The sequence below is a fragment of the Sciurus vulgaris genome (assembly GCF_902686455.1).
Source record: "Sciurus vulgaris genome assembly, chromosome: 1".
NCBI classification, from domain to species: Eukaryota; Metazoa; Chordata; class Mammalia; order Rodentia; family Sciuridae; genus Sciurus; species Sciurus vulgaris.
The window spans coordinates 42,170,833-42,198,407 of record NC_136461.1 but is presented as its reverse complement, the minus strand read 5'-3'; the positions used below and the strand labels follow the sequence as shown (position 1 = coordinate 42,198,407).

The 27,575-nt window shown below is 37.0% G+C and overlaps 1 protein-coding gene, 1 long non-coding RNA gene and 1 pseudogene across 6 annotated transcripts in view; 1 reads left to right on the top strand and 2 right to left on the bottom strand.

Annotated features, from left to right (window-relative positions):
• Positions 1-27,575, bottom strand: part of SCP2 (sterol carrier protein 2) — a 124,682-nt gene that overhangs the window by 58,819 nt on the left and 38,288 nt on the right. For all 4 annotated transcript variants that reach the window (XM_079142202.1, XM_079142203.1, XM_079142204.1 and 1 more), the window contains 5 exons: positions 24,183-24,309; positions 9,982-10,045; positions 5,427-5,513; positions 4,117-4,267; positions 1,085-1,232 (listed from right to left, as the gene is read on the bottom strand). In XM_079142202.1, coding sequence (XP_078998328.1) covers positions 1,085-1,232; positions 4,117-4,267; positions 5,427-5,513; positions 9,982-10,045; positions 24,183-24,309 — 577 coding nt within the window. The remainder of the gene's footprint in view (positions 1-1,084; positions 1,233-4,116; positions 4,268-5,426; positions 5,514-9,981; positions 10,046-24,182; positions 24,310-27,575) is intronic.
• Positions 11,328-15,304, bottom strand: LOC306662614. Its single transcript, XR_013764163.1, has 2 exons — positions 14,635-15,304; positions 11,328-11,381 (listed from the first exon to the last, which is right to left on the bottom strand). It is a non-coding gene; the product is annotated as an uncharacterized lncRNA (long non-coding RNA).
• Positions 15,592-22,811, top strand: LOC306652906 (etoposide-induced protein 2.4 homolog; annotated as a pseudogene). The gene has a single exon. The product of its transcript is annotated as an etoposide-induced protein 2.4 homolog (transcript).

The following is a 27,575-nucleotide window of genomic DNA, read 5'->3' as shown; positions in this document are numbered from 1 at the left end:
AATACGGTTGAAAAACCTTGCCCTGTAGTAACTACAGGTAAAAACAAGAAGAAAAGAAAAGAACATAAAAAGAGATGTGGCCAAACAACCAATAAAGGAGAAGGGGAGAACCCAGGAGAAGAACAAAGGATCAAAAAAGCAGAAAAGACAAACAGAAAACAGATAATCAAATGGTCAATCTAAATTCCACTGTATCAATAATTATATTATAAGCTGAAGATCTCAATTCAACACTGCACAACAGAAATATAATACAAACAAAACCACATATGTACTTCATTAAAATTTTAAAAATACGTTTTTCAAAAGACATTATTAATGAAACAAAAGGCAGGCCACAGACTAGGAGAAAATGTTCACAAGGTACATTTATCAGACAAATGATGGATCCAGTTTTTATTTTATATCTGTAGTTATGAAAACTTTTACAACACAATAAAAACAAATAATCAACAACCAAAGGGCAAATATTGGAACAAATACTTTATAAAATAAGCTATATGAATGATCAATAAGCATACGGAAAGATTTCAATATCATTAGTTATCAGAAATATGCAAATTAAAACTAAAATAAGATACTACTATATACTCATATAGCATGGCTGAAATTTTTTAAACTGACCATCTCAAATGCTGGCAAGGAAGTAAAACAACTAAAAGTCTAATATACTGTTGGTAGGAAAAGAAGACAAAACATATTAAAAATGAAAAAAAATCTTTTAGATTCTATCAACAAGTTTTTTCATTTTCCTTTGTGCAAGTATTTATTCATACACAATTAGAAATATTTGAAGTATATGTAATATTATATCATTTTCAAAATTTACCAGTAATTTGGATAACACAAATTATTGATTTGGATAATATAAATTATCTGTATACACTGTTATTTCCATGTTGGTATTATCTAAGACCACATGATCTAAAAAGTCCAGTACCAAAACTGCTTACATTCACTTTGCACAGTGCACTGAAGCCAATGTAGAAACAAAGAAAATTAGTGAATTATTTTGTTTGATGGTGAAAGTGAAGCTTTCTCAGTGAAAGATACCCAATTAATCAGCCTTCTTCAAAGATACTACCTTCTGGACAGAGTCCCAGTGCTTCATAAGTAAGGAGTTCATTCACAGAAAAGCAATCATGAAGTTCAATTACATCAATATCATTTGGTCTCAAGCCAGATTTCTCATAGCATTTTCTGGCAGCTTCTTTACTCATATCATAGCCAACCTAAAACCAAAATCATACATAAATAAATTAAAAGCAACAAACAGGGCTTTTAGGTAAGGAATTTTAAGAGATTAATTATGTACCACACATGGTGGCATACACCTGTGATCCCAGCAACTTGGGAGACTGAAGCAAGAGAATTGCAAGTTCCAGGCCAGCCTCAGCAACTCAGGGAGGTCCTAAAAAGCAAGTTAGTAGTACCATGTCTCAAAATAAAAAAATTTTTAAAGACTGGAAAAGTAGCTCAGTGGTAAAGCACCCCTGGCTTCAATCCCCAGTCCTTCCTCATCAAAGAAAAAGAGAGAGAGAGAGAGAGAGAGAGATTAATTACAAATAATCTTGACACTCAGACTACCACACATATTGAAATCTCAGTTGATTCTATATTACACAAAAAGTTCAAATAACCCAGCTACTCAGGAGGATGAGGCAGGAGGATCATGAGTTTGAGGCCAGCCTGGGCAACATAGTGAGACCCTGTCTATAATAATAATAATTGTAATAATAATAATAATAACATCCACAAAAGAGAATGTACATATCAAATTTATACTATAAAGTACAAAACTTTAAGTAATACATGAAAGGGACTTAGAATTATCAGATCACATTTTATGCTAAGTTACAAAAACTCTATACACATCATTAGGAGTAACAAACAGTGAAAAATATGAGGGAACTTCTGTATGAAAACACATGATTTTTTTTAGAAGATCATATGTATTCAAATCATTATTCCAAAGTCCATGCTCTTAACCCCTCTTTGGTCTCACACAATACAAGAATATGCAAACTTGGGCTGGGGATATAGCTCAGTTGGTAGAGTGCTTGCCTTGCAAGCACAAGGCCCTGGGTTCAATCCCTAGCACCACAAAAAAAAAAAAAAAAAGAAAGAAAGAAAATGCAAACTCAAATTTCTTCAAGAAATAAAACTGGAATAATAGAAACAGTACCACAATCAGAAAACCTGAATATAATTTCCACCTCTACCACAACCTCACTTTGTGATCCTGGGCAAGTTATAAGGATTTTTTCAATTTCACAGCATTGTTGTAAAATCATTTTGTATACTATAATTATCAAACAATTGTTTGTGTGGGGGAAGAGGGAGTTTTCAAATATTCAACTAACTCTAGGTCTGAATTCTCATCTTTTCTTACTTTATCCATATTGCACAAAATCTTTAATCATGATTTTTGAAATTCTAAGGGTTATGAAAGTTTCTCTGGAGCCAGACATGGTGGTACACACCTATAGTCTCAGATACTAGGGAGGTTGAGGCAAAAGTATCACTTGAGCCCAGGAGTTTAAGGCCAGCTTGGGCAACACATTAAGATTACATTTCGAAGCTAAAGAGAGAGAGAGAGAGAAAGTAGTAGTAGTAGTAAGAGTAGTAGTAATAATAAAATAATAATGAGGTTGGGGATATAGCTCAGTTGGTAGAGTGCTTACCTCGCAAACACAAGGCCCTGGGTTCAATCCTCAGTAGTGCAAAAAAATAAATAAATAATAATAATAATAATAATAATAATGAATCACAGGAAAATAGAAGGGAAATAAATGGAGGAGTAGGAAGGGATAAGAGGGGAGGACATGGAGAAGTACTGAGGTATAAAATCTATCAAATTTTGCTACATCCATGTATGAACATACTACAATGAATCCTACTTATATATATGATTAGAATTCACTAAAATAATAATAATAATAATAATAGAAAGGAGATCAATAGAGCAATTAGATGGGCAGGGAGGAGGAGTAGGAAAGGGAAAGTACTGGGGAAGGAGACTGATTGAATTATATTGTGTGCACGTACAACTATGGCATAATGAATCCCAAAATTTTGTATAATTATAATGCACTCATAAAAATATATTTTAAATTATTTTAAAAGACTACATTTCAGAAAAAAAGAAAAAGGAAGAAAGAAAGGAAGGAAAGAATCTCTAAAAACCTCCTTGTTTTCCCCTTAACTCTGTAAGACTGAAGTAGTTCTGGGCATATCTAGTCAACTCAAAACAAAAATAAACAGCATGTCTGGTTAATTAAAAGTTATCATACTCATGCTTCCATCATAAGACACATCTATTCTCAATTGTTTTCTGTCAACAAATCCTTTCTTTTACCCCCTTTTCCTTTTAGTATTGGGGATTGAAATCAGGGCTCTCTACCCACTGAGCTACATTCTCAACCTCTTTCTTTTCTATTTTGAGGTAGGGTCTCACTACATTTCCAGGTTGGACTTGAACTTGCAATCCCCTTGCCTCATCCTCCTTAGTAGTAAGAATTACAGGCACATGCCACCACAACCAACCTCTTAACGAATTCTTAAGAATGGGTTATAATAGCTGGGTGCAGTGGTGCACGCCTGTCATCCCACTGGGGAGGTTGAGGCAGGAGAAAAGCAAGTTCAAGGCCAGCATCTGCAACTTAGTGAGACCCTATCTTAAAACAGAAAATAAAAAGGGCTGGGGGATGTAGCTCAGTGGTAGAGCACCCTGGGTTCAATTCCTAGTAACACACACACACACACACACACACACACACACACACACACACACACACACACACACACATACAGAATGGATTATAATATTAAAATTTAAAATTTCTATTTTTTTTGGTATGGTACTGGGAATTGAACCTAGGGTCTGGTCTAGAACATGCTAAAAACCACATCTCCTGTCCTTTTAAATTTTATTTTAAGACAAGATCTTGCTAAGCTGCCCAGGCTGGCCTCAAACTTGCAATTCTCCTTCCTTGGCCTTCTAGATGAGTTTTTTGTAAGTAAATAACTTCCAGAACTGATGACAATATAATGTCACCTCAAAATTTTAAATAGCATTTCCTCAATTGGATTAATAAAACAGAATCTCAGACATACCACTTTAATAACACTTTCTTCATCAAATGTACTTGGCAAATCGGTAACCATCTCCTGTGCCAAAATTTCCACAGCTTTGGATTGCAATCCGTACTTCCGTACAAATTCTTCACTGGCCAGGATTGCTGCTGCAGCACCATCTGAAGTAGGACTAGGAGGAAGTAAAAGTAAGTAATTATTTATACCAGCACTACCTCAATTGTTAATATTTCAGACTACACAAGAAGAAAGGTCAAGTAGGTTTGCTGGCCAGTGCACCATCTTCTTTGTGATATTGACAGTTTAAAAAATCATATGTGCTTCCAACTGAGGACTGAACTTCCAGCAAAACTTTCAATGTTGTCACTCACTGTTTGGACTCTATAGAGTCTCTACCAAAAAGTTCTCTTTGCAAAGAATCCAGGATTTACCCCTGCAGTTACTTAAGGCAAATGTCTGGTGATTTTCTGAGGAATGAGTCCAAAGGTTATTTCTATTATAGTACAATAAAGATTCTACTACAGGCCTAAGTAGTTCCAATGTTGCTACCTTTCAAATAGCTCAGTACAGAAATCTTTTAAGAAACTGGGAAAGGAGAAAATAGGGGAAGGTCCATAGTTAAAGAACCTTGAGATCTCCTCAAGAATATACCTTTCCCTTAGAACAAGCTGTGAAGCTAGGTTGCAAACACAGGAAGCCCTCTGTGAGTTCAGCAGGACTTTCTAAATGGGAAGACCCTCAGACTGCAACAGAGAAAAGCTGACCCAACTTGTTCACCCACATCCCAACCAGCAACTCCAGAGCAAAGCCAGGTGTATACTAGGACTCAGGCAAGAGCTATGCAGTACTCACTCAATCTTCTAGGAAACAGATCTCATCAGGAAATTTGCAAGTTGCAAATATTATCACTATTAGAGCTAAGTTTTTTCTTTGTTTTACTTTTACTCTTAGCCACTATTACATAGTAAAATTTCCTGAATTAGAAGTCTATAGCAGGAAAAAACAAAATGTTCAAGGAAAAAACCTTTGGACTCCATTGACCTCCTTAGCCACATTTTAATGAATAAATACAATTGAAACAACCAAAGTAGGCAGAAGTTAGGAGAGAAGGAAGAAGTAAAACACAGTTTTTCAAGATAGGAGACAATCTGTCTCTGGGCAGGAATAGGAAGTGAGAGTACTCTCGTGAAGAACCCAAAATGGAAACATACTGGTAGGAATTCTATAAAAGCTACACCCAGATACACAGCCTAAGATTTAATCACAGAGAGATGAACAGGGAGGGGAACAGCTACATCTACTAACTAAATGTTAAAATGTGTTTTTCTTACCAACATTGTAAGACAGTCAAAAACTCAAAAATACTTCGAGATGCCATCACTTCATCTAAACTGTATTCATCTTGGAATTGGGAATACCTAAATACAAAATAAGTAGTTACAAAATGTAAGGCAAAAACAAAAAATGTGAGGCAGTGATTACAATTTTTGTTGAATGTGGGAAGACATCCTTATTTAGCAGAATCAGACTAGGTTTAGCCATGGGACGCAGAGGCCTGGCTTCTAGGAACTGCCGGGAAGGATGTGGCACTGCATGGGAGTGATTCCCTGTCTCCTTCTGGAATTTTCCCCCTAAAAGGATGGTTCCCCTAACTCCACCCTATCCTGTCCATCATAGAAGAAGCTCCTCTGGGCCTTTGCCCCCTTTACCTGCATATTATAAAGGAGAGTTGGGCAACTCCATGTTGTTGTAAGAGGCCAGAGCTGATATGGCTAGACCCATCACACCCCCTCTCAAAAAAGTGTATTGGCTCTTGTGTGTTCATTGATTAGATAAGTTCTCTGGGTAATAGATTAAAAAACCGCCAACATCCTCCACCGACAGTTAACCCTTTTCTCCTCCACGCAGGATGTGGTAGAGAGAACCCCCACAGTTGAAGATGTATGGGTCCAAAGTTAGAGAGAGGATAATAGGTGAATATTTTTTTCACAGTCAAAAGATAGACTTTTATGAATAGCTTCAACCTTGAATAAGCAAGTCATTTGAGTTGAGCTTTATAAAAAAAAAATCCCCACTTCAAAATATCCAATAAAATCTCTGGACACAGAAGATTTGTGGGACTTCCTGGTTGAGAAACACCCGATGTGTCAGAGGGTAAAGTGCCCTTTCACCAAAGAGGGAGGACATGAATGTTCTGCATTGGAACCCTCTCAGACTGTACCCTATGTGCCTCTTTATTTGGCTGTTTCTTTTTTCTATCCTTCATAATAAAGATATAATTGTAAGTAGAATGCTTTCCTGAGTTCTATAAGTTATTCCAGAGAATTATCAAGCCTGACGAGGTCATGGGAACCCCTGTATTTGTAACCAGTCAGTCAGCAGTATAGATGATCTGGCCACCACCTGCAGCTGCTATCTGAGGTGAGGGTGGTCTCATGGAGGATGGAGACCTTAATTCATGGGGTCTACATAAACCCTAAGTGGATCATGCCAGATCCGAGTAGTGTCTACTCAGCTGGTGTTAGACCTGTTGGGGTTAAAACAAATTTCCACAATATTCACTGACAAATTATACAATGATGATTCCTTAAAAGCAAAATGCAATGACGTGCAATTCAACCATCTTTTGTAGTGACACTATACAAGTATATTTAATGAAGGCTAATGGAGCTCTTAAATAAATGTAAGTTCTCCAAGTTATAAAACTAAAAACTGTAATAAATTTCTGATTCTTAAAAAATGTATTTCCTATGCCAGGCATCAAGGCACACACCTGTTGTCCGGCTACTTGGGAGGCTAGGGCAGGAGAATTACAAGCTTTAGGCCAGCCTGCGCAACTTAGCAAGTCCCTGTTTCTCAAAATAAAATATTTTTTTTAAAGTCTAAGAATATAACTCAGTAGGAGAACTGTAACCTAGCATGTACAAGGCCCTGGGTTCAATCCCCAATTCTGCAAAATACACAAACAATGAAAAAACACATTAGCCTTCTCATGACTACAAAGAAAAAATTTACTTTTATTCTCTTTGGCTCCTCTAACAATATAACCAGATGGTTTCAGAAGCCACCCTGGAGAAAACAGCAGCAAAAAGAAAAATTACAAAGGAGATTATAAAGCAAATGCTAACTGCTAGAGAAATTGAGAAGCAATTCAAATTTTAGAAAATAAACCAGTGGCACATGACTATAATCCCAGCTACTCAGGAAGTTGATGCAGGAGGATCACAAGTTTGAGGCCTGCCTCAGCAATTTAATGAGAACCTGTCTCAACTTTTTATTTAAAAAAGGGAACTGAGGATGTAGCTCAGTGATAAAGCACCCATGGGTTCAACATTCAGTAATATAAATACCAAAAAAAAATTTTAGATGATAAAGCCTGCATAACTTAAGTTTATATACTAGTGTCTGTACTTTCACTTGCAGATGGAGTTAACACTAAAGCAATGCTCAAAAACCACCTTATTTGGGCCATATAGTGTACTAGGCACCAGGGACATGGTTACAATTCCTACCCTCATGGAACTCAATATGATTCCATGGCAAAGAAATATACAATTCTAATATGTACAACAGATGTTATGATAGAAATGTTATATGGGGTGTTATGAGACAGACAGGCATTAATACATTAAATTCATATATTGAAGGTAAATAAGAAGTGGGGAAGAAAGATTTCCCAACAGAAGTAGCAGCACAGGCAAAGCCTTTCCAGGTGAAATGGTCCACTGGAACAAGGGCACTATGTAGAAGGGAATGTGGAAGCAAGGGGAAGAAGATGGGGTGGGAGAAATGAACAAGGATTAACCAGGAAGCCCAGTTTATGATGTTTACATTTTATATTGAAAATAGTGAGAAACTACTAAAAGATAGTTAATCTGAAGTTGTGACATGACCAGATCTGTATTTCTGCAAGAAAGATGAGGTATGGAAAAGAGATAGTAAAAAGGCATTACCAAGAGCAAGTAAACCAGTAGAGACTGGGACAAATAATTAAGGTAAGAAATGATAAGGCCCATGGGCCCAGCAGCACATGCCTCAGCAGACTGAGGCAGGAGGATCACAAGTTCAAGGGCAGCCTCAGCGATTTAGTGAAGCCTTTTTTTTTTTTTTTTTTTTTTTTTGCAGTACTGGAGATCGAACTCAGGGCCTTGTGCTTGCAAGGCAAGCACTCTACCAGCTGAGCTATCTCCCCAGCCCGAAGCCCTTTCTTAAAGTAAAAAATAGAAAGAACTGGGTATATAGCTCAGTGGTAAAGCACCCAAGTTCAATCCCCAGCACTAAAAAGAAGAAAGAAAAAAGCAGGGGAATGGCCCAATGCTGCAAATTGGAAATGAAAGGGGGAGAGAAAGGATGAATTCAAAAGACAGCAAGCGGGGCAAAATCCCTAGGACTTCAAACCAATTACATAAGGGACATGGGAAAGGCAGACACGAGCATGACTTCTCGTTTTCTCTCTTGGATGACTACGTGTATGGTGATGTCATTTGCTAAGATGGGGAACAGTAAAGGGGAAACAGGGTTGAGGGGAAATGATGAATTCTGTATGAACATACTGATTCGTAGGCACCTGTGGGACATCCGAGGCAACAACCAGGTGTGAAGCCTCAAGTGGAATGGGCTACTCCTAATCCTTATCATGGATTCTCACTGTATTCTTACACTTTGTGAGAAAATGCTTGAAAACAGTTTTCTTAATTCAATTTTACACAGGGCTATGTAACAGAGTATCTCTAATGACTGTCAGCAGGCCCAGAATTTTCATCGCTAGCCAAAAAAAAAAAAAAACTAATACAAGAAGTTACCATCTAAAATTTCTGAGGCAAATTTAAATGGTTCTTCTGGGCTGCTTCAAAGAATTTTAAATGATAAAAATGCTATCCAGTAATAACATCTGCCAAGCTGGGTAAGTGGTCCATGCCTGTAACCCCAGCAACTCAGGAAACTGAGGCAGGAAGATTACAAGCTTTGAGGCCAGTCTCAGCAATTTAGCAAGACCCTCAGCAACTTAGTAAGACCCTGTGTCATAAAAAAAATTGGGGGTGGAGGGACTGGAGATGTAGCTCAGCAGTAAAGATCCTCTGGGTTCAATTCCAAGTACCAAAAAAAAAAAAAAGTCAGAAAGTCTTTAAAGAAAGAAAAAGAAATAATGTCTGCCTATTCAACATAATATGTACCAGAAGATAATAATAATATATAATAAATATAATAATTTATAATATGTACCAGAAGATCTGTGGGAGCAAAAAACTCATATGTGGTATCACCAGAAACTAGAACAATGTCTTACGCATAGTGGGCTACTGAACAAATTTGTTGAAAGAAATTCCTTAAGAGAATATATAAAAAGTGGATAAATAAGTGCCTGGTCAGGCAAGTAATAAGGCAAAAGAAACCCGGGAAGCTCTAATTCTTTGAGTAAAGTGAAGAGCTACTTTTTAAGCCTCAAACTGCAGTGCTATCATTTATTTCCTCAACATAGACACAATTCCTTACAGTTTCAGGAAATCATGAAGAGTTTTACTGGTTCTCCAAACTCTAAAGACAAAGAAAAGCAATTGTAGACCATATTTATGGGCTTAAACTGCTCATCCTAACTCTACTATTCAATAATAGCAAAGTTCCACTGCACATTCAAGCACCCTACTAGATCCTATAGACACCAACATAAGACACATGGCTGCTCGAGGATCCTCCTCATCAGGAAGACTCACAGATAACTAAATGTGATGTGTCATAACAGAGGTATTCAGAACAAGCTCATAAGAGAATCAATGAGATTAGGACTGAGATCTCTGAAATCTTACATTTGCTTTTCAAGTATAAAGCTGTATATTACACAATAAAATAAGCCAGCTTTTCAAAATCTCACATCTCTGAAATACTTACGGGTTATTAACTGAATGTTTATGATTTTTCCATCCAATTTTTGCAAAGTGTTCAGTTTTTGTTCCTGTGGAGAAAGCAAACATTTATTAATATGTTAATGTTTTCCTGCTGCTTATTAACAAGTGCTCCCATGGTACTTAATGTTCTGCTGACTATTTTCCATAGTTCTCCCTTGCATAGATATCAGTTAAAAACGTGAACTCTGACCTTCACATATACTTCTTTATAACTAAATTTGGGTATGTTTAATTAATTGAAAAAACAATAGGCATATGAGATAAAAATAGTTCAAACTGGTCTATTGTCCTTGGTATAATTAGGGTCCAATTTTAAAAACTAAAAAATTATAGTCTGCAGTCATAATGGTCTAAGTCAGGAGAGCACTGCAGCAATCCTAGAGTCTTCCAGAAACTGTGATGGTTCTAGGGTCAGTGCACTATAAGTCATGCCCTCCAGGACTAATAAATACCTCATCTTCTTCCCTTTCCTATAATAAGGCAGGAGGTTCTTTAGAAGAATCACATCCTGTGGGGAAAAAGGTACACTGACACATTGTTGGTGGGACTGCAAATTGGTGCAACCACTATGGAAAGCAGTATGGAGATTCCTAAGAAAACTTGGAATGGAACCACCATTTGATCCAGTTGTCCCACTCTTTGTTTTATGCCCAAACGACTTAAAATGAGCATACTATACTGACGCAACCACATCAATGTTTATAGCAGCTCAACTCACAATAGCTAAGCTACAGAACCAACCTAGTTGCCCTTCAACAGATGAATGGAAAAATACAATGTGATACATATACACAATGGAATATTACTCGTCCTTAGAGAAGAATGAAATTATAGCATTTGCCAGTAAATGGATAGAGCTGGAGAATATCATGCTAAGCAAAATAAGCCAATTCCAAAGAACCGAAGGTCAAATGTTCTCTCTGATACGCAGATGCTAATTCATGACAAGCAGGGTGGGGGACTAGGGAAGAACAGAGGTACTTTGGATAATATAGAGGAGAGCGAAGAGAAGGGAAAGGATGTGGGGGTAGGAAGTAGAGTAGAATGAATCAGACATTATTACCCTATGTGCATATATGATTGCACAACCGGTATAACTCTACACCATGTACAACCAGAAGAATGAGAAGTTATACTTCGCTTATGTATGATGTATCAAAATGCATTCTACTATCATGATAACTGATTAGAACAAATAAAAAAGAAAAAAAAATCATGTCTTGACAAGAATTATGTATGCTTTTTAATTTAATAGAAAATGTGAAAATATGTAACAGTGTCAAGAAAACAAGAGCAAGGATACCAGTGAGATAAACTTGCAAAAATTTACCTCTTTTACAAAGACAAAATGGGATAAAATAGGCTTTGAATTCTCCTTTGGAGCTGGAAAGACCAACAAAAGAAAAAGTCCATTGATCAGAGTTGATGTCATGAATGGAACTGGCACAGTAAAGTAGAATTGTCCCCATTCCTATTTTATCTCTATATTCTCTGTCAAGGAAGAAGATTTTTCAGGCCAGTAATGACATACATATAATTGAGCACAATTTATACCAATGCTAATAAAAAGAGAAAAAGATAGATTACACATTGGTGAACTTATAGCAATAAGAGTGGTGACATAGAAGCCAACATGAGTTCAATTAAAAAATAAGACAAATCATATTAATATCTTTTTGTGATTGAATTGACTGCTAATTGAAAGGAAACAGTATCTGACTAACAACAAGGCAATTAACTAAGTTCTTCAAGACATCTTTTTCCACAAGATAAGAAAATACCATAGTGTGGATTTTGTTTTATTTTTATTTTTCTTATTTTTGGTGTTGTTTTAAAAATGAATGTTCTTTTCTCAAACAAGTTTAGATGGGGTTAAACAAACATATTTCTTTACTAAGATATTTAGAGTCCTCACCAATGTATGTGCATTGTGACTCTCCAAAGGAGGATTACAGTAGGAAGCATTTCCCAACCTATCTGACCCATGTCATTGAGCATGTTAGGAACTTAATGTCCCATGAAATACCCATTGGGAAACAACAGCATTAAGTAATGCCTGTTAAAGAAAAGCACTAATCTCTAATTGTTCTGATTAGTATTTCTGAAACTCAGAAAAATTGAAGGAATGCTCACCAAACCTGAAGCCTGAAGGGAATGCTATAATCACGAAAGGCTTATCAGTGGAACGGAACAGAATATAATTAAATGCCCAGTTTAAATGCCTCACTCCACCCCCCCCCCCAAAAAAAAAAACCTGGGAAAAGGAACAACAACTATGAGACAGACTCTGAGCTTCTGTTTAACTACAAGCTCAATGTGATTTAACAATTTGATGGACTACCAGAAAAGCTTACATATGGTCACAGTACGCAAATTAGACAGGTGGTGGGTCATGAAACAAATCTAATAGAGATAGAGAAGAGAAGCCATTCAGCAGAGTTAGGCTGGCTTCAGATATTTGAAAGGTTTCAGAAGACAAAAACAGGAAGGAGCATGGGTACAAACAACAGGGTGCGAGATTTAAGTTAAACATGAAAAAGAGCACCATGAGCACTGTGGGCTGGGGATATAGTTCAGTTGGTATAAGGCCCCCGGTTCAACCCCAGCACGAACAAAAAAAAACACTGTAATAAATTACCAGGGTTGTTGATGCATACCTATAATCTCAGTTATCTTGGAGGAGGGAGGAGAGGAGGGAGGGAGGAGGAGGAAGGAGGGAGAAATGAAAAGGAAGAAGAAAGAGGAGGAGGAGAAGGGGAAGAAAGAGAAGAGGAAGAAGAAAAGAAGCCCTGTAACAACTGGAATCACCCCCCAAAATGGAATTAGTAGCCCTAGCTGGTTGACAATGTCCTTGTTATAGAAAGCACAGATATTTTATTCTCTCTTGGAAGATTTACAAGCAATTCATGCACGAATCGATAAGAAGAGAGCCTGCTGAATCTATATAAAAACAGTGGGCATAATATCCAACCCAAAAGATATTCAGTAAGTGCTGGTATCTTTTCATTCTTTTTCTTACTATGGGATCCAATTAATCTATAATATACCACATCCCCTTGAAAAATATTCTGCTAGTTACTTATATATTTCCTAAGCCTAAAAGTTAACCTAGGGCTTGTTAACTACTGATTTAGAACTGCCAATTAAGAGTGTTGGCTGTTCAAAGAGTAAGTCTAGTATAAAAAGATTTCAATCTCCTTAAATCAAATTATGAAGCCACAAAAGTGTGCACATTCTAATAACTTAAACCACAAATTGTCTTATGTATTCATTCAGAGTACACATTCACAAACAGCAACTTCAAATGACAACTTAAATACTATGAAATTCTACAAATTTGTTTAGAAATCTGTTGAAAAATAACATTTCAACGAAAATAATAAACTTCTTTCATTTCAGATTTTAGTGTCAAAAAATTTCCAACTAGTCCAAGTAATATAAAACTTGAGAAAACATGTAATCTTAAAACCATATCAGCAACAGTATTTCCAAGTGCCCAAGGACAATGGAAGCTACCTAAATATTTCTATATATATTGTTCCAAAACAATATAGAATCACAAGAAAAAACAAGATAGCACAAAATCATACAATCAGCATAACCAGAAAACAGAAGATGCCAAAATTTCAAACTATCTGTAAGTTAGAAAAAAAGAAAAAGGAAAAGATCAAATCCCAGCCAACAACTTTCATACTTTACGGGAAGGGAACAAAAGCAGCCAAAAGAAAATATACAAAGAAGCAAAGAGGTGAGCTGGTAGCAGCCTATTGTTGCTCCACAGTGTCCAGCAGGAAAAGAAAGACTCCTTCCCCAAGTAAGAATAGGCTGAGAAACTGTCCCTACTTGAAATAGAAATAAATTTTTTAACTATAAAAGATTACTTTTCAGACTTCTATATAAATTGATTTGAAAATCTAAAGGAAATGGGTAGTTTCTAGACTGCCAAAATTGATTCCATTAGTAACAGAATATTTAAACATAAAAGAAATAGAGGAAATCGCCAAGCAACTACTCAACAAAAAAGAACCAGGCCCACATAGTTTCATAGGAAATTCTATGAAACCTACAAAGGTCATATGGTCCCAATGCTCCATAAACTGTTTTAGAGCATTAAAAGTAAGAAGAAAAAAGAAAAGCCAACTTTCTATTAAGCAAGTATGAAACTTGATGAAGACCTAACAAAAAGGCTGGGGTTGTGGTTCAGTGGTAGAGCACTTGCCTAGCATGGGTGAGGCATGGGTTCAATTCTCAGTACCACATATAAATAAATGAATAATAAAAAGGTCCATCACCAACAAGAAAAAAATTAAAGAAAAGACCTAACAAAAAAATTATAAACCAATATCACTTATAATTATTGAACTGAAAATTGAAATTACTATATAAAATAAGAGAAACAGAATCTAACTCTGCATTTTGGATTTTAGAGTATTTCAGATTTTGGATTTTTGGATTAGGGATGGTTCAAACTGTATATAGCATTGTCCTGAAGTCAGGATCTTACTTAAAGGGAAAACACTAAAATCAGGAATAGGACAAGAATGCCTACTATTTCCACTACTACTTAACATGTACTATGTATGGTATTGGCTAATGCAGTTATAAATAAGAAAGCAATTAGAAACATTACACTTACTAAAGATGCAGTAAAACTAACTCTTTTTGCAGGTGATATAATACAGTTGCTTAGCTGGAAACCCCCGTAAATAAAATCAATAATAAAACTAACCCAAAAATTTAATGATACAGCAAATCAAAATTAATACACAGAAGTCTATATACAATTTACATACACACAGCTAGTAACTAATTTAGAGGACATAACAACAAAGAAAAACCCATTTGCAATAGCAACAAAAACAAATAAAGGAATTAAAGAATTCATTTAAAATAAATTTAACATGAAATAAAACATTTAAATATAAGGAAAACCTTAAAATTTTTTAGGGCAACTTAACATCATAAATACATCAGTCCTCTCTAAGTAAGTTCATTTATTTCCTTTCTGGTTTTTGTTTGTTTTTGTTGTGCTAGAAATTGAACCCAGGGTCATATGCATGCCAGAAGGGCCTCATGTGAAGCTCGACCTCTGAGTTTTAGCCTCATCCCCTAATTTTTTTTCTTCCTTCTTTTTTTACTTTTTTTTTTTCTTTTTTATGTTTTTGGTTTTGGTACCAGGGATTGAACCCGGGGTCACTTAATCACTGAGCCACATCCCCAATCCTTTTATTTTTTATTTTGAGACAGGGTCTCACTAAGTTTCTAAGACTGGCTTTGAACTTGCAATCCTTCAGCCTTAGCCTCCTGAGCCAGCTCCCCTGAATTCTTATGGAATTCTTATGTCAAAGTCCTGTTCCTAATTGCTATTGGGAGATGGAGCTTTGAGGGGTGCAATGGACTGAAGTTTATATCTCCACAAAATTCCTATGTTGAGGGACTGGGGTTGTGGACCAGTGGTACAGCACTCATCTTACATGTGTGAGGCACTGGGTTCAATCCTCAGCACCACATAAAAATAAATAAATAAAATAAAGGTATTGTGTCCATCTACAACTAAAAAAAAAATTAAAAAAAGAAAAATTCGTGAACTTCCCAGAGGCCCTGTGGGGCCCGGGCATGCCCAGTGCCGGCGCAGCGGCCCGGGCCCTGGAAGCGCCCCGGCAGAGTGGGCAGCCGGGCGCGGAGGGGTCCAGACAGCCCGCGGTGGGCTAGGGAGCTGCTGGTAGGTCCTTCATGATGACAGATTTTGGGGTGCTTTTCTCTCTTCTGTATGGTTGACAGTCTGGGTGGTGAGGAAATGGCTGACAGTGTCTAAACCTTTCTCCAGGACCTTGGCAGGGGAATCAAAGACTCCATCTGGGGTATTTGTACCACCTCAAAGCTAGATGCTCGAATCCAACAGAAGAGAGAGGAACAACATCGAAGAAGGGCAAGTAGTGTCCTGGCGCAGAGGAGAGCCCACAGTATAGAGCGGAAGCAAGAGAGTGAGCCATGTATTGTTGGAATTTTCCAGTGCTGTGCTTGGAATGGTGGAGTGTTCTGGTTCAGTCTCCTCCTGTTTTATCGTGTGTTTATTCCTGTGCTTCAGTCAGTAACAGCCCGAATTATTGGTGATCCATCACTACATGGAGATGTTTGGTCATGGCTAGAATTCTTCCTCACATCAATTTTCAGTGCTCTTTGGGTGCTTCCCCTGTTTGTGCTTAGCAAAGTTGTGAATGCCATTTGGTTTCAAGATATTGCTGACCTAGCATTTGAGGTATCAGGGAGGAAGCCTCATCCATTCCCTAGTGTCAGCAAGATAATTGCCAAAATGCTCTTCAACCTTTTGCTGCAGGCTCTTTTTCTTATCCAAGGGATGTTTGTGAGTCTCTTTCCCATCCATCTTGTTGATCAGTTGGTCAGTTTGCTGCATATGTCTCTTCTCTACTCATTATACTGCTTTGAATATCGTTGGTTCAATAAAGGAATTGAAATGCACCAGCGGTTGTCAAACATGGAAAGGAATTGGCCTTACTACTTTGGATTTGGTTTGCCCTTGGCTTTCCTCACAGCAATGCAGTCCTCATACATTATCAGTGGCTGCCTCTTCTCTATCCTCTTTCCTTTATTCATCATCAGTGCTAATGAAGCAAAGACCCCTGGAAAAGCATACCTTTTCCAGTTGCGCCTGTTCTCCTTGGTGGTATTCTTAAGCAACAGACTCTTCCACGAGACGGTCTATCTGCAGTCTGCCCTGCGCAGCTCAACCTCTGCAGAGAAGTTCCCTTCACCACATCCATCTTCTGCCAAACTGAAGGCTGCTGCAGGCCACTGAGTTGCCTGCCATCTAAAGGGGATGGGTGGATTGGAAGGAGGCAGTGGTAGCTCTTTTCTTTGTCCTACCCTGGCTAGAGAAGGCAGGACCCACTCTGCCAAGGGCCCTCTGTGTACTCCCTTCTCTTTGAGGAATTGGAATTTTTGTCTCTGGTGTATGTAAGGCAGAATCTTTCTGACACCAGTATGGATTTTTAATACTACCGGGAGTCTGAAAGGACCACAGGTTTTTCTGCAGTTATTTTCTAGCATTTATCAGCCCCTGTGCCTGGACTGATTTGAATACTTTGTTTTTCTCCCTGTGCCAGTTACCCTCCCACCTCTCCTTCCTGTCTTCTAGAACCCTTGGATGAATGGATTTTGTAATTCTAGCTGTTGTATTTTGTGGATTTGTTATTTTTGTTGTTTTTCTGTGAAGCACATACTTTGGATGTGGGAGGTAAAGGAGTATCTCAATTGCTCCTTGTTTATTCCCCTTATAGCCATCACTGTCTTATTTCTTATATCTCAGGTTAGGTTTTGGTCTCTCTTGCTCTACTGCAAAAATGTAAAAGAAAAAGGAGAAAAAAAGAAAAAAAAAAAAAAAAAAAGAGCCTGAAGAGATGGGACAGAATGAAAGACCTCACAGCCAGGTTGACTGGGTTTTGAGGAGTCATTTTTTTTTTCTTCCCCTTGAAGGGGAAAAAGCTTTTTTCACTGGTACATTTAAAGCTCCCCAGCTATGGGGAGGTACCAGTTCTGGACAAGTGCCACTGTAACACAGAATTGTCAGAGAAACTGAACTTTTCAACTCTGGAGGGTGGAAATTTACTCTTGGTCACTGCCAGGTCTGACTGGTATTTCAAAGGAATATTGGGTGCTGCAAATAGGAACTAAAGGGGTAAACTTATTAAACCCATTAAACCTGTGATCAGTGATGTTTTCCTGTCATTTTAAGAGATTAAATATGGGCTGGGAGGGTAGTGGTCAAAATACTTGTATAATCTTAAAATGTCACAATTAAATGTGAGCTGGTTTCCCACAAAGTGTGTAATGACTGAATTTGCAAATTATGACACAGAGATATGTATTCATCAAACACAAGACTTAGTATTGGATAATCTGGTTATAGTTTTTAGAGATTAGCCCTGAAGAATGTCCCCTGAGAAAATTGGGTTATATAATTATAATTTTGTGTGCATATCTTATGAAAGACTTTGGGTATTTGTTTTAAAGTCTATATGTGTATCTTGTGTATTCATGAAGGGAGGAAGGTTCATCTAGATTTCAGTGTACTTGAACATGGCATTCATTTGTCAAGGGAAGAGAATCAGACATTTGGTTAATAGAAACCTTCATGTATACAACAAAATAAGGAATTAAAAATTGTTGCTGGGAATTGTAAAAAAAAAAAAAAAATTTGTATGTTGAAACCTAATCCCCAAGGTAACAGTAATAGAAAGTAGGATCTCTGAAGGTAATCAATCATGAGGACAGAGCCCTCATGAATGGGATTGGGCCACTTATAAAAGGGGCCCCAGAGCTCTTTCCTCTTTCTTATAAAAGGACATAATGAGAAGATGCCTTCTATGAACCAGTAAGTGGACCCTCACCAGACAAAGAATTTGCCAGTGCCTTGATCTTCAGCTTCCTGCCCTCCAGAGTTGTGAGGAATAAAATCCTGCTGTTGAAGCCACCTAGTCTATGGTAATTTTTGTTATGGCAGCCTAAGCTGACTGATACATGAAGTCACACTGAACAAAAGTATAAAATATATGAGTAACTTTGGAACCAGAAAGTAGGCTTTAAGGAAACTACTAGTGAAAGCCCAAAGGCCTAGAAGAGAATACTAGTGGTACCTCTGAGGTCCTTTGAAGATACTGCAGGAGAGGGCTTATAAGAAGATAAAGAATCTGACTGGAAACTAGATGAAGGAAGATTCTTCTTACAACAGCCCAGACATTTTTATAATACTATTGCCAGCAGAAATGTGCAAAATTAGAAAACAAGCAAAATATTGAAGTTGCCACCTGATTTTTTTTATTGCAGCTTATAGTATAATTCTGTATCTCTATATTGAGGAAACAACTGTTAAACAAAAAGGACCTAGAAAGTGATAGTTCTGAAAATTCTCAGTCTCTTTAGGTGGTAAAAGATGCTAAAATTAAGAAATGGACTTTCAGCAACGATTGAATTCATGACACTGCGAGTAAAACACTGCCTGAGATGAAGCTCAGGTTATGTCAAATCTTTGGTTAAGAGTTCAGAAAGATCAAATGGAATACCTCAGTATACAGTTGAGACTGACAAAAAGCAATGTTTTACAAATCCTCTCAAAGGGCCACTAAAGACTGTTGACCCTCAACCATTTCAGAAGAGGTTCATAGTGAAAAAGAACTCATCACAATGAGATTTGTGAGGGTGGCTAATGCAATGACTCAAGATGATTCACAAGAAACCCACAAAGTTCATAAGACAAAAATAAACTACAGATGTCAGCTTAGAACCCAACTTCCTTAACAAGAGTCCTAAAGTGCAAGAAGTAAAATTAGGAATCAATAAATGGGATGGATTCAAACTAAAAAGCTTCTTTTCAGCAAAAGAAACAATCAATAACGTGGAGTGAGAGCCCACAGAGTGGGAGAAAATCTTTACCACATGCACCTCAGATAGAGCACTAGTCTCTAGGATATATAAAGAACTCAAAAAACTTAACACCAAAAAAAAAAAAAAAAACCCAATCAATAAATGGGCTAAGAAACTGAACAGACACCTCACAGAAGAAGAAATACAATCGATCAACAAACATGAAAAAAATGTTCATCATCTCTAGCAATTAGGGAAATGTAAATCAAAACTACTCTAAGATTTCATCTCGCCCCAATCAGAATGGCAATTATCAAGAATACAAGCAATAATAAGTATTGGTGAGGATGTGAGGAAAAAGGTATACTCATATATTGCTGGTGGGACTGCAGATTGGTGCAACCACTTTGGATAGCAATATGGAGATTCCTCAGAAAACTTGGAATGGAACCACCATTTGACCCAGTTATCCCACTCCTTGGCCTATACCCAAAGGACTTAAAATCAGCATACTACAGTGACACAGCCACATCAATGTTTACAGCAGCTCAATTCACAATAGCTAAACTATGGAACCAAGCTAGATGCCCTTCAACAGATGAACAGATAAAGAAAATGTGGTACATATACACAATGGAATATTACTCATCCTTAAAGAAGAATGAAATTATGGCATTTGCAGGTAAATCGATAGAGCTGGAGGATGTCATGCTAAGTGAAATAATCCAATCCCAAAAACCAAAGGCCAAATGTTTCTCTGATCAGCAAATGCTGATCCATACTGGGGGGGTGGGTAGGGAAGAATGAAGGAACTTTGGATTATACAGAGGGGAGTGAGGGGAGGGATGGGGCAGTGGGGATGGGAAGGATGGTAGAATGAGACAGACATTATTACCTTATATAGATGTATGATTACACTACTGGTGTGACTCATCACTGCGTACAGCCAGAGAAATGAGAAGTTATGCTCCATTTGTGTACAATGTGTCAAAATGCATTTTGTTGTCATGTATAACCAATTAGAACAAATAAATAAATAATAAAAAATAAACTACAGAGTAGAATCTTAGATGCTGACATTATTTTTTTAACCTAGGTGGTGATGTAGGTCACAAGCTAATAACTTTATGAGAATTCACCTGAGTTTTATACTCTGGTTTGGTGTGTACAGTTGTTTTGCTTACTTCTCTGTATTGAGTTATAATACACAACAATACAAAGTTCTGATTAAAATAAATGCTTGATTCAACCCAGTAAATTTTGATTCCATGTTTTCCCCATGGGTTACAATCCATGTTTGAAAAATTCTAACCTAACCAGGGGCAGAGATGCATGACTTTAATTCCCAGTGACTTGGGAAGCTGAGGCAGGAGGATTGCAACTTTGAGACCAGCCTGGGTACTTAGTGAGATCCTGACTCTAAATGTAATACTGGGGACGTAATTCAATAGTAGAATACCCCTGGGTTCCATTCCCAGTACCAAAACAAAAAAAAAAAGTCTGACCTAAGATAAGAGCTATGGTAATGAAAGGGATTGGATAAAAGAAGATAGTTGGATAGTTCAGAGGTAGAATTTCTAGGACATAGTAAGAAACTGGAGTGGAAGAATGCGAGAAAAAGGTGTCAAAGTTGTTTCTGCTTGGAGCATCTGAGTAAATGTACTAAATGCCATGTACTAAAATGAGAAAGACTAGAGAAGGAGAAAATGGAAGGTGATAGGAAACACAATTAAGAGTTTGTATTTGAACATGTTAAACTGGAGATGCCTGTTGGAGACACAAGCAGAGAAGCCAAGATGCCAACTGGATACACCAGAGACCACCATTGACCATACTAAATTTGCCATCTTCTCCCCATGAGCACTTTAACTTGTTTTACTTTCTTCACGGGACTAACAACTCTCTGAAATTGTCTTAGATTTGTCATGCTATTGTTTCTCCTCTATTATAATTAGATTTTAAGTAAAAATCTAACATTTTATCTGCTTATTTATTGCTTGTGAATTAATGCACTAATATCCCTAATTCTTTGTCCCTCCTGAATGTCCTTTGTGGTCTGATTTTGCAGTTTCCCACTGATGTAGGCCAGATGTGGAATTCTCAGGGAGCAGGTTTATTTAAGCTGCAGTGGTCCAGAGGGACTGATGCCTAAAAATTTCTGGCCCCAGAGTTTGGAAATTGAGATTTATGCCCAGTGGGGGTGGGGGTTTACATAACAGTGGATGGTTGCACGGCAAGTACTCTTTGTCCCATATTCTTAGGCTAGAGGGAGGTTTTCACAAGTTTTTACCAAGGAGTCTCTTACACGATTTGCTTGAAAACCTGGCATTTACAAGAAGAGGAAACTTCAAACCACATTGAGCTCTCTGCAGAAATCCTGTGAAATCCTGCTGACACTCTTTGTAAAATCTTGCTGATAAGAAGCTTAATTACGGTAAGGGTCCCTGGAGAAGCTTATATGTTACAGTAATGGTTGGGGGTGGCTTTGAGGAGGGGATACCTAGAGGCTGCTTCACCACAACAAAAGAAGTGGAGTATATTTCTCTGTCCCCTGGCTCTAAGTTTGCCATGTGATTTGCTTTAGTCAAAAGTTTAAGTTTCAAAGCAATTTCACATTTCAGATTATTCTCAAATACTTTTGTTATTACCTTGAAAAGGACATACCAGAGCTGGCCCTCTGGTCCCAAGAGGAAGATGAGAGATATCTGACCCAGCCAAACAGAACTAGTGCAGAGTCTCCATCCAACCTATAGTCACCTGCACAAACACAGCCAAGAAGAGCTGAACCCTCTTAGATTAGCTGATTCTCAGTAAACCTACGAACTTACGATCTATAAGAATAAATATCTGCTAATCAAAATTACAAGTTTGGGGGTAGTTTATTACATAGCAATGACTGACATACTGCTATATTCCAGTGCCTATGCCAGTATAGGTGCCTATAACAAGAACTCAGTAATGTCTGAAAAAAGTTAGTCAATTAAAAAAGCAACAGAAATAGAATAACTAGAGGTAAGGAAAAATAAAAACAGAATGAGGTATTATAGAGATCAAGAGAAGAAAACATTTCAATGTTTTAATAAAGAAGTGGTCAATAGTTATTCCACTCCTTGGCATATACCCAGAGGACTTAAAACAGCATACTACAGTGACATGACCATATCAATGTGTATAGCAGCTCAATTCACAATAGCTAAGCTATGGAACCAGCCTAGGTGCCCAGATGAATAGATAAAGAAAATGTGGGATATATACACAATGGATTATTACTCAGCCAGGAAGAACAATGAAATTATGGCATTTGCTGGGAAATGGATGGAACTGGAAACTATTATGCTAAGTGATAGCCAGTCCCAAAAAACCAAAGACCAAATGTTTTCTCTGATATGCGGATGCTGACTCACAATAAATGGGGGGGTGGGCATGTGGGGTTCACCCAATTGGACAGGGGGGAGTGGGGGAAAGAGGGGGACGGGAATGAGAATCACAGTAGAATCAGACAAAATTTTCCTATGCTCATATATGAATACATGACCAGTGTAACTCCACATCATGTACAACCACAAAAATGGGAGGTTAAACTCTATGTATGTATGATAGGGCAAAATACATTCTATTATCATGTATAACTAAAAAGGACAAATAAAAATATTTTTAAAAAAGAAGTAGTCAAAAGGGACTAATGGGGTTCAGCGATCTACTAAACTAGGAGTGAAAAATTTATACTGGATATGGCAAAGATGGTGATCACTGGTGGTGAGAAAGGAGGGAAACCATATTAGAAACCTGAATGAGTTTAAAATGGTAAAAAATAGTTACGAAACAGAAAATATCCAAAACTCAAAACTGGCAGTGCTTCTCTATATGTCCCACCATTCTTCCTCAAAGATTTGTTTCCGGGCCTGGGATATAGCTCAGTTCATAGAGTGCTTGCCTTACAAGCACAAGGCCCTGGGTTCAACCTCCAGCACTGCAAAAAAAAAAAAAAAAAAAAAAAAAAAGATTTATTTCCTTTGTGACTACTTGATGCTGGCTATTGAGCCTAGGGTATTTTTCCTGCATAGAATAAGAGTGCTGACCTTTCAAACACAGCCACTGGTTTTCTTATCTCATGGTATACTACAAGGTAGTGTGGTTCAGTCACACAACGGAAAAAAAATCACCCTATCTGCACTAACCTGAGTTTTATCCATCTGGAAATCACTGACCATCGATCAAAGAACTGGATATTAGCTACAAAATCAAAATCAGCTTAGAAATTTTAATCTCATAAAACACCATGGAATATGAAGTGATGACAGACTACTGATAGATTCAAATAAGTATAAAATTTGGCTATATAAATCTATTATCAAGATCAAGTGTTAAGTCTTGTTATCATATTCAGAGCTGGTAATCCTCAACTTATCATCAATGATTAAAGGAGACAAAAATTTGTGCTACTTTTCCTATTTCAATTTCCTGCTATGTAGTATTCTAGGTGTATGTCCCATATGATGTCCTGTATATACTTTCAGTACAGGGACTATTTCCTCAGCCCAGTTCAAATCTAGTTTGTATCTTATATATCCTAATATCCTCCACATTCCTTAATAAATACATAACTAGTAATGAGAATTAAGTTTTTATTGTTTTTGTGGTGATGGGGATTGAACCCAGGGCTTCAACTATTGAACAAGAGATCCATTGATAAGCCTCAAACTTAGGATTCTCCTGCCTCCATCTCCTGGGTAGCTGGGATTACAGGTGTGCACCACTACGCCTGTCACCTTAAAGTTAGTTTGTTTGTTTTTTTTAACATACCATATTTTTCCATGTGTTCTTTTCCAGCAGAACCAAACAGCTGAGGAACAATTGGTTGGGCAGAAATTCCATACTTATTGACCAAGACTTCAAAATGTTTATCCACTGGATTGGTCCTATCTGAAAACTAAGATAGAGGTAAAAAACAAAATTTAATAAATAACAGCATAGTAAGTATCTCTTTTAACTATTACACTAAAAGTATCTCTTTAAAAGTATCTCTTTTAACTATTACACTATTTGAAAGACATTTGCTTATTCTAAAAGCATAGTAAACCAAAAATGGTCAATGTAAATAAATTCACCAGTAAATCCTTTGCAGGAAAACATGAGAAGAAGAAAAACATTCAAATAATCAAAGAGGTATTAATTATTTAAAAAATACTGATCAAGTATCCAATATGGGGAAATAACTGTTCAAAGTTCAGGGGATTAGAGGAGTGGACACATCAACTAAAGATTCTGCTCATCTGGCAATTTATATTTGGGGGAAAGAAGGGAAGAAGGTGACATAGACAAGAATAAATTGAAATGTAAATAATAATGCTATGAAGAAGAATATATCTGAGAAAAAGAATAAAACCTGAAGGTAGGAAGTGCTATTTTATAGACAATGGTCGGGGAGGTCTCCTTAATAGTGACATTTAAGCAGGGATGAAAGGAAGTGGGGATTAAGTCATTTAGGTAATCTTGGGAAAGGAACATTCTAGGCAGATGGAATAGCAAGAACAAAGACAGTAAGGCAGGAGCACAATTAGGTGTTTCAGAAAAGGAGTTAATCAGGGTAAGGATAAGTGATGCACAGAAAGTGTAACCACATCTGTTTTCATGGTTCTAGAAGAGAAGATCAGAGTTCCCTACTGCAGACATTCCACAGAGGGAAGCTAACTATTCTGTCAACTTACCTGTTACTCTACCATAAATGCCAATCCCATGCTAGCACACAGCCCCACATAGCAAGCAAACATTCTGTAAATAATTGTTAAATAAATAAAGATAACTTTTTGGTTCACAAGGGTTTCTGAAGGGGATACTACATTCTACATGACTAAGAAAAAAATAGGCTTAAAGAAAGAAAATAAATAAGTAAATAATTTTAGTAGGCTATCATTAACAACCTAACAATCCAAAAGGTCAAGACAACTGAATTGATAAATGGATCTTGTGGAATCTCTGAGCACAGAAATCTTAAAAAATAAGAATATATAATTATGTGTTTAGGTGGCAATAGGAGATTTTTTTTTTTCCTGGTAAAAGAAATAAAAAGCAAACATATCAAAAACACACAGAAAAATGATTTTGTAAAGATTATAAAAAGGGAATGGCTATTAATATATGACTTCTGTTTATATGGCTACTATGGACTAACAGAAACCATGTTTGCCCTTCTGTCTATCTATTTATTTACTTACTTTTGGTGCTGGGGATTGAACCCAGAGGCACTTTACCACTGAACTACAGTCCAGTCTTTTTTATTTTATTTTATTTTTTTTGAGAAAGGGTCTCTCACTAAGTTGCTGAGGCTGGCCTCAAAGTTGTGATCCTCCTGCCTTGGTCTAAGTTGTCCTTTTATCTTAAACAACTAAAACCCTGGGCCAAATATACCATACACTGTTGCTAAACAACAAACAACATAAAGTATAGACCAGGGATCTCTGAGAGAAGAAATATAAATTAAGGTGAACATGATTATTGTCCTGTGATCACTACCTAGAAAGAGTAGGGGAAAAAAACAGAGTCCAGCAGTCTTGTTGAGTTGAAGAAACAGTTCAGAGATATAAACAGACATATTATTTAAAGGCAGTCTGTGGATAAATTAAAACTATACTGTAAACCTTAAAGCAATTACTAAAAGCAAAACAAACCATCAAAGGTGCAGTAAATACGCATATAAAATAAATAAAATAATTATAAAATTCTCAGCTGAAAAGAAGAAAAAAGGAACAAAGAAAAAAGGATAAAAAGAAAGCAAATAACAAGACAGGGGATTAAAAATCAATGATGTTGGGGGGTTCATCCCTGGAATGTAAGGATGGTTTAACATCTGTAAATCAATAAACATAATCCATCATGTCAATAGACTTAAGGATAAGAATCATATAATTACTTCAATTGATGCAGAAAAAGCGTTCAACAAAATACAACACCCCTTCATGCTCAAAACACTAGAAAAAAAAGGGATAGTAGGAACATACCTGAACATTGTAAAGGCTATTTATGCTAAGCCCATGGCCAACATCATTCTTTTTTTTTTTTTTTTTTTTTTGGGGGGGGGCGGTGCTGGGGATCAAACCCAGGGCCTTGTGCTTACAAGGCAAGCACTGTACCGACTGAGCTATCTCCCTAGCCCCGCCAACATCATTCTTAATGGAGAAAAACTGAAACCATCCCCTTTAAAAATGGGAACAAGACAGGGATGTTCTCTTTCACCACTTCTATTCAACATTGTCCTCGAAACTCTAGCCAGAGCAATTAGACAGACTAAAGAAATTAAAGGGATACAAATAGGAAAAGAGGAACTTAAGCTGTCACTATTTGCAGATGACATGATTCTATATTTAGAGGATCCAAAACACTCCTCCAGAAAACTTCTAGACCTCATCAATGAATTCAGCAAAATAGCAGGCTACAAAATCAACACGCATAAATCTACAGCATTTTTATACACAAGCAATGAAACATCTGAAAGGGAAATGAGGAAAACAACTCCATTTGCAATAGCCTCAAAAAAAATAAAATACTTGGGAATCAATCTAACCAAAGAGGTAAAAGATCTCTACAATGAAAACTACAAAACATTGAAGAAAGAAATTGAGGAAGACTGTAGAAGATGGAAAGATCTCCCATGTTCTTGGATAGGCAGAATTATATTGTCAAAATGGCCATACTACCAAAAGTGCTATACAGATTCAATGCAATTCCAATTAAAATCCCCATGATGTACCTTACAGAAATAGAGCAAGCAATCATGAAATTCATCTGGAAGAATAAGAAACCCAGAATAGCTAAAGCAATCCTTAGCAGGAAGAATGAAACAGGGGGTATCACAATACCAGAACTTCAACTATATTACAAAGCAATAGTAACAAAAACAGCATGGTATTGGCACCAAAATAGACAGGTAGACCAATGGTACAAAATAGAGGACACGGACACAAACCCAAATAAATACAATTTTCTCATACTAGACAAAGGTGTCAAAAATATGCAATGGAGAAAAGAGAGCTCTTCAACAAATGGTGCTGGGAAAACTGGAAATCCATATGCAGCAGAATGAAACTAAACCCTTATCTCTCACCCTGCACAAAAATCAACTCACAATGGATCAAGGACCTTGAAATCAGACCAGAGACCCTGCATCTTATAGAAGAAAAAGTAGGTCCAAATCTTCAC